The 7,647-nt window shown below is 42.8% G+C and overlaps 1 protein-coding gene across 1 annotated transcript; it reads left to right on the top strand.

The window, feature by feature from the left end:
• The first annotated feature begins 1,103 nt into the window (after positions 1–1,103).
• On the top strand, positions 1,104–2,096 carry LOC138889717 (uncharacterized). The gene is made up of 2 exons (XM_070173053.1): positions 1,104–1,666; positions 1,757–2,096. Exons 1-2 carry the CDS (start codon positions 1,104–1,106, stop codon positions 2,094–2,096), a joined length of 903 nt encoding a protein of 300 aa, XP_070029154.1.
• The last annotated feature ends 5,551 nt before the right edge of the window (positions 2,097–7,647 follow it).

Here is a 7,647-nt window from a genome sequence, read left to right as displayed (position 1 = left end):
AGAAGGCAAAAAGGTCCACAAGTGCAAAACCGCATAGAGAATTATGTGTAAGAAGATAGTGAGTTTGATCAAGATGAATATTACAATTAACAAGAGGAGGAAGTGCAATACGTGAACAACTTCCAAGGGCAAAGAAACAACTCTCAAGGCTCAAATCAACAACAATGGCGACCTCAAGGTAATCAAGGTAATTGGAATTTTAACAACCATGATAACTTGAATGGTGGTAACAATCAAGGGAATTGAAATAATAACAACAATCAAGGAAATTTGAGTGGTGGAAATAAACAAGGCAATTTGAGTGGCAACAACCAAGGAGATTGGGGAGGCAACAACCAAGGGGGATGGAACAATAATCAAGGCAATAGGGGGTCGGGCTTTCAAATGCCCCCGATGTATCAACAACCGAGCAACCCGCCTCCTTATCCTTTCCATGGTCCAAGTTCTTCCAACAATAAGATGGGACGAATTGAGAATATGTTCGAACAAATGATGGAGAAGAATGCCGACTCCGATGCTCAACTAGCCTCACACAACACATCAATTCGCAACTTGGAAGTTCAATTGGGACAAATTTCTCAAGCTCTAAACACTCATCCTAAGGGGGCACTACCAAGTGACAAAGTGGTGAACCCAAAAGGTGGGAACAACACGGGACATGCCATGGCCGTTACTACAAGAAGTAGAAAAGGTGGGGATGCACCCACCTCAAGTCAAAGGAAACTTGTGGATGATGAGCAAATAGTACAAGAAGATGAGACCTCGAACAATGTGGTGCAAGCAAATGATGAAGTGCAGATTGATATTGATGACAATATGGAGGAAGCTCAAGAGGAAGTGAACCCGTCTAGAGAGCACATTGTTGACATACCGAAACCGGTAGTGCAAAATCTAAGGCACCAATGCGCAAGCCTCCTTCTCTATATCCTCAAAGGCTTGCCAAGCAAAATGGCGAGAATCAATTCAAAAAGTTCATTGACATGATGAAGAGTCTATATATCAATGGGCCATTGGTTGAATCTTTGGAGCAAATGCCCGATTATGCAAAGTATATGAAAGACTTTATGACAAAGAAGTGGTCGATGAATTGTGAAACTATAAAGATGACTCATCAAGTGAGTGCAATTGTGCTTTCAATGGCTCCTAAATTGGAAGATCACGGTGCTTTCACAATCCTTTGTACCATTGGAAGTGCCGAGTTTACTAAAGTTCTTTGTGATCATGGGGCACGTATCAATTTGATGCCCTATTCGGTTTTGAAGACTTTGGGAATTGGGCAACCAAGACCCACATCTATGAGATTACAAATGGATGATCGTACCATGAAGAGTCCGCTGGGAGTAATTGATGACGTATTGGTTCGTGTTGATAAATTCATTCTTCCGGTATATTTTGTAATTCTTGATTGTGAGGTTGACTATGAGGTGCCGTTTATTCTTGGTAGACCTTTCCTTGCTACGGGTAAGGCTCTAGTTGATTTTAAAGCCGGAGAGCTTACTTTTCGGGTTGGTGATAAAAAAGTGGTTTTCCATAGGCAACACAATAGTAATGAGGTGTGCTCTTTCGTGGACTTGGTGACCGATGTGATCGTGGATGAAACAAGTGTTGTGATGAATGTTGATGATACTTTGGAGGTCGTCTTGCTCAACCGTGATGATGAAGGGATGTAGGGTTACGTAAAATGTGTGAACTCTTTGCACGGGAAGGGGTCGTACACTTATGAGCCTCAAAAATTGTCCTTGGATCTTGAAAATAGAACAACTCCTCCAACAAAGCCTTCAATTGAGGAGCCTCCATTCTTGGAGTTGAATCCATTGCCTCCACATCTTCGGTATGAATTTCTTGGCCCTTCTTCTACTTTACCGGTTATTCTTTCCTCTTGTTTGATGAACATGCAAGTAGAATCTACATTGGCAGTGCTACAAAAGAGTAAGAAGGCTATTGTATGGACATTGGCGGATATTCAGGAGATAAGCCCCACACTTTGCATGCACAAGATTAACTTGGAGGAAGGCGCCAAACCATTTCCGATAGTTTTTGGACTTCTCCGGTTCAATGTGTCCCAAAGAAAGGGGCATGACGGTGGTCACCAATGATAAGAATGAGTTGATTCCTACAAGAACAGTGATTAGGTGGAGAGTGTGTATGGACTATCGTAAGCTCAACAGAGTCACAAGAAAGGATCATTTCCACTTCCCTTCCTAGATCAAATGCTTGATAGTTTGGTCGGTCGTGCTTTCTATTATTTTCTTGATGGGTATTTCGACTACAACCAAATTCTTATTGCTCCGGAGGATCAAGAGAAAACTATTTTCACATGTCCTTATGGTACTTTTGCCGTCTCGTGGAGTGCCATTTGGGTTGTGCAATACATCGATGACTTTTCAAAGGTGTATGATGGCGATATTCACGGACATGATGGAGGACTACCTTTAAGTCTTCATAGATAACTTATCGGCGGTCGAGAATTCTTTTGATGATTGTCTAGCAAACTTGGATAAAGTGTTGGCAAGATATGAAGAAACAAACTTGGTGCTCAATTGGGAGAAAAGTCATTTCATGGTCGAGGAAAGCATTGTCCTTGGCCACAAGATCTCAAGGAATGGCATTGACGTCGAAAAGGCAAAGATTGAGGTGATTTCTAAACTTCCACCTCCAACTTCAGTGAAAGGCGTGCGAAGTTTCTTAGGCCACGCGGGATTTTACCGGCTTTTCATCAAGGATTTCTCTAAAGTGGTAAACCCGTTGTGCAAGCTTTTGGAGAAAGATGCTAAGTTCCATTTCAATGATGATTGCATGAGTGCCTTTGAATTGCTAAAGCTCAAGTTGACTACTACTCCCATCATCACCGCTCCAAAATGGAGTGTTCCTTTTGAGCTCATGTGCGACGCAAGCGATGTAGTGGTAGGGGTTGTTTTGGGACAATGCATCAATAAGAATTTTCATTCGCTCTATTATGAAAGTAAGACCATGAATAGTGCCCAAGTCAATTACACATTTACAGAGAAAGAGCTTCTTGCCATTGTGTTTGCTATTTAGAAGTTCCGCCCGTACTTGATGGGTGCAAAAGTAATTGTCCATATGGATCATGCGACACTTTGCTATCTTATGAGCAAGAAAGATTCCAAATCCTGGTTGATGAGATGGGTACTTCTATTTCAAGAGTTTGATATAGACATCCAAGATCGAAAAGGAAGTGAAAACCAAGTGGCAGACCACTTGTCTTGTTTGGAGGAGGAGGGGAGGCCGCATGATAGCCTTGAAATCAATGACTCCATCCACGATGAGCAACTCTTGGCTATTTTAATAAAAGAGGTGCCATGGTTCGCGTATCTAGCAAATTATCTTGTAAGTGGTATCATCCCGGATGAGTTCTCTTCAAACCAAAGGAAGAAGCTCAAACGAGATTGTCAAGACTATTATTGGGATGAATCGTACCTTTTCCGGATTTGTACGAATGAAGTGATTAGAAGATGTGTACCGGAGGAGGAACAATGTGAAATTCTTGGGGCTTGTCATTCTTTGCCGTATGGTGGTCACCATGGTGGAGCAAGAACGGCGACCAAAGTGTTAAGTTGCGGTTACTATTGGCCCACTCTTTATAAGGATGCAAGTGATCTCGTCAAGCATTGTGATAAATGTCAAAGGGTCGGTGGAATCTCAAAGAAAAATGAAATGCCCCTCACTACCATTTTGGAGATTCATATTTGCGATGTGTGGGGTATTGACTTCATGAGTCCTTTTGTGAGTTCTTATGGAAACACCTACATCTTGGTCGCGGTTGATTATGTGTCCAAATGGGTTGAGGTTGTTGCTTTACCCAACAATGAAACGAGAAGTGTTGTGGCGCTTTTGAAGAAGAATATTTTTACAAGATTTGGTACTCCAAGGGCTATCATAAGTGATGGGGGATTGTATTTTTGCAACAAAGCTTTTAATACCTTACTCACCAAGTATGGTGTTGCTCATAAAGTCACGACCCCCTATCATCCACAAGCAAGCGGTCAAGTGGAAGTCTCCAACTGGGAGATAAAGAGTATTTTGTCCAAAACAATGAATGCTAACCGGATGGATTGGTCAAAGAAACTCGATGATGCTTTATGGGCTTATAGGACGGCTTACAAAACACATATCAGAATGTCTCCATATAGGTTGGTGTTCGGAAAAGCTTGTCATCTTTCGGTGGAACTTGAGTACAAAGCCATGTGGGCTTTAAAGAAGTTGAATCTTGAGTGGGATGTCGCCGCCAACTTAAGGGTGGTTCAATTGCATGAGTTGGATGAGTTCTGGTACCATGCATACACAAATTCATCCTTTTACAAAGAAAAGATGAAATACCTCCATGACAAGTACATTCAAAACAAAGAGTTTAAAGAAGGTAATCTTGTGTTGTTGTTCAATTCTTGGTTATAGATGTTTTCTGGAAAGTTAAAGTCTAAATGGAGTGGCCCATTTGAGGTTGTAGGTGTGACACCCTTTGGTACATTGGACTTGAAGAATAAAAATGATGAAGTGTTTAGAGTCAATGGTCACCGGGTGAAACATTATCTTTAAAGAGTTGGTGATGGCCACATCGTGGCGGTAATTCATTTCAAGTGAGGGTAAGTTACGTCGTGTCGCGACATTAAATCATGCGCTTCTTGGGAGGCAACCCATGTTTCTTTTTCTTTTTATTTTTCTTCTTCTTTAGATAGGTCTTATTTTGTGCTAACTGATTTTGAAGTGTGTTGCAAGAATGATTGTGCTTTACAAGAACTGCGCTCGGAAAAATTGGCTAAGTATGAAAAAAGTGCGAACCACACAATTTTGAATGCAACAACAGAAGGGAATTGCGGCCGCACAACTTGGGATGGAAAAATTCAAACTCTCTAAAATTTGCTTGTCAGAGAAATGGCCAAAGTGCGTCCGCACAAGGAAATTTGCGGTCCGCACCAAAATCTACGACCGCACAGGTAATTCTGCGGACCGCATGTCAATGAAGGCAACAAGTAACAGAGTGCGGACCGCAGAAGGAATTCTGCTACCGCACTCATCTCTTGAACTTTTGGCCCAACTCGTTACGTATAAATAGCAACCCTCATGCTATTGTTGAACCTTTACACTCTCTGAGAAATTAAAACACATGCTAAAATCTTGCATAACTGATTCACTTATCTGCCACTTAATTCAACATCTTTGATCCTTCCTTAACACCACTTCACCAGTGGTATGTTCAAATCATCTCTAGAATTTTTTAATTTTCTTAATTTAGTTTATAATTTATTAAGTTATTATTAGACCATTTGTCAAATTCATATTCATATGGGCTTTAGATTGTGTAAGGTAAACTCTTAATTGTTATTGGGGGAAATTGTTATTTGCTTATCATGATTAATCTATACTACCAAGTCCAATTTATGTGTAAATATTGATACCCTAAGAATTATGCCCGATGAATTTTGAATTGTGCGACCGTACAAAGAATTGTGCGGTCCGCACATGTTTAGGTTAGGGCATTTGATATAGCAAAATTGTGTGGACCGCACTTGAAATTGTGCGGTTCGTAGAAATTCAACCGCGGCCGCAGATCAAGGCATTCTTTATCTTCAGAGAGTTGTCATCTTTGAGATACCCATTGCGTGACCACACTCAAAATTATGTGGACCATAGTTTCATCATTGCAACCGCACTTTCAAATTATCCGGTCCGCACAATCCCATGCACTTGCAATTGTGCAGACCATACTTCCCCACCATGCAACATACTTTGTTCAACAACTGTATGCTATTCCGTACTTAAACTAGAACTGACTCATGTTGCTGTTTATTGCAGAAAATGGTTAGGTCACGTGGTCGTGGCGATACATCGAAGGGGAGGTTTGAACCCTCTCGAGGCCGAGGAAAGAGTACCTTACCACTTGCCTTACAAAGAGCTATATCTAAAAAGGCGATAGTTGGGAGAGGTATAGCCACAGAGCCCGCTGAATCGTTCATATGTCATGTCTAGGGAAGCATCAGAGGGCGACTCTGTGCAAGAGCAGCCTGATGCTCAACCACATCCACATCAGCTTCAGGGGAGATTTCAGCTCTGAGATGAGCCTTCCACCTCAAAGAGCACTTCTGAGGGTTCGAAAGGCGACGTTCAGGATTCAAGACCCTCATCTATACATGCCCCCGATGTACCAGCTACTACAGTCTATGAGGATGATATCTCGGCCGATGGACGATGGGGTGATACCAGAGTTGCCGGCCTTGAGAGGTCAATGAAGAAAGAAGTTTGGGAAGATAGGTTCGTTAGCCTGACTGCATTCAATAGATTTCAAGAGTGATGGCCATAGAGATCACTCACTCTTGAGCGTCAGTTTTTATTGAAAGATATGGATAGATACAACCTGGCGGTGTTTAGACAATTTCGGGAGAGAAAAAGATGGACATGGTTCACTCAAAGTGTGGTGGATGCCAAAGAGCACTTGGTACAGGAAGTTTATGCCAATGTGGCACATATAAAGAAGGGGACCAAGGTGACGAAAGTGAGGAATTTGAAAGTGAGGTTTGGTTAGAGCACTATGAATGCATATTTGGGGTTTGAGGATGAGGAGCCAGTACAATACCTGGAGAAGTTCGCACTGGGTGATGCCGCTCGCCCTTGGCTAGTTGAGATTCTAGCAGCTCCGGGACCACCACCACCATGAATCACAGCAGGGTTTCCTATTCAGCGGAACAACCTCAATTTTGAGGCAAAATTATGGCAGAAATTTGGGTGTACCAACCTAGACCCATGCCAAAATGAAACCAATCTCCCAATCCGCCGGGTAGTTCTAGTTGCTTCCATCATGGCTGGGTACACAATTAATGTGGGTGCCGTGATATAGGCCAACATATCTTTGGTTGGAAGGCAATGTGATAGCTCCTACATATATCCTAATACTATCACGGAGTACCTTACGGTTGCGGGGGTGGAGTCGAAGAGTTTTGACATGAAGGTTCGGGCAAATAAGCTCTTCACTTGGTATTCTCTAAAGGACCCGAGGAACCTGGATTATAAGGGTCAACCGACTACTACCATAGGCCAGTCTGATGAACCTTCAGTGGTAGTTGTAGATTTAGCAGACATGCCTTCCACTGCAGCAGGGCCTTCTACTAGTACAACTACCATGCCTCCACCTCCATCTTCAGGTCCTTCAGCATTAGTTCCATCCACTTTGACTTTGAGGCTGGTGTTTATACCTTCTCATCCACTTTCTGCACTGCGAGTTTCCCAAACACTGGCGAGCCTCAACAACTGGACGTTGACAGCTACTGCAAAGCTGTCTGGCTTATCCAGTGCTGTTGTAGCACAAACATCTATCCCGGCACCCCAGATTCCTTCGATAGTGAAGGACACCTTGAAGAGGATTTTGGAGAACCAGAAGACCATCATGGACACTTAGGTGGCACATGGGTGAGTAATTGAGGATCTTTAGAAGCAGGTAAAGAAGATGAGGAAATCCTAGGCATCCAAGAAATCAGTAGACAGGTTGAGGAGAGAGGTCACCAAGATAGCAACCGCTGGAGACCTTCCATTTGATAAGCTGATGGAGATAGAACCAATGGCACCACCAGCACCAGTGGCACCAGTTGGCCAGTCTGAGTAGCAAGACCTGGCTGCCGACACTACTGAAGCGGTGCG

The sequence above is a fragment of the Nicotiana sylvestris genome, chromosome 4 (genome assembly GCF_000393655.2).
Source record: "Nicotiana sylvestris chromosome 4, ASM39365v2, whole genome shotgun sequence".
Lineage (NCBI taxonomy): Eukaryota > Viridiplantae > Streptophyta > Magnoliopsida > Solanales > Solanaceae > Nicotiana > Nicotiana sylvestris.
The sequence above is the reverse complement of the archived record's forward strand: the minus strand, read 5'-3'. Positions and strand labels throughout refer to the sequence as shown.

What these genes read in the sequence shown, in the direction of transcription:
- LOC138889717 (XM_070173053.1), top strand. Translation starts at nt 1,104, where the DNA reads ATGACTCATCAAGTGAGTGCAATTGTGCTTTCAATGGCTCCTAAATTG. An exon ending in AACCGTGATGATGAAGGGAT is followed by an intron (nt 1,667 to 1,756) that starts GTAGGGTTACGT and finishes TCTTGAAAATAG; the next exon opens with AACAACTCCTCCAACAAAGC.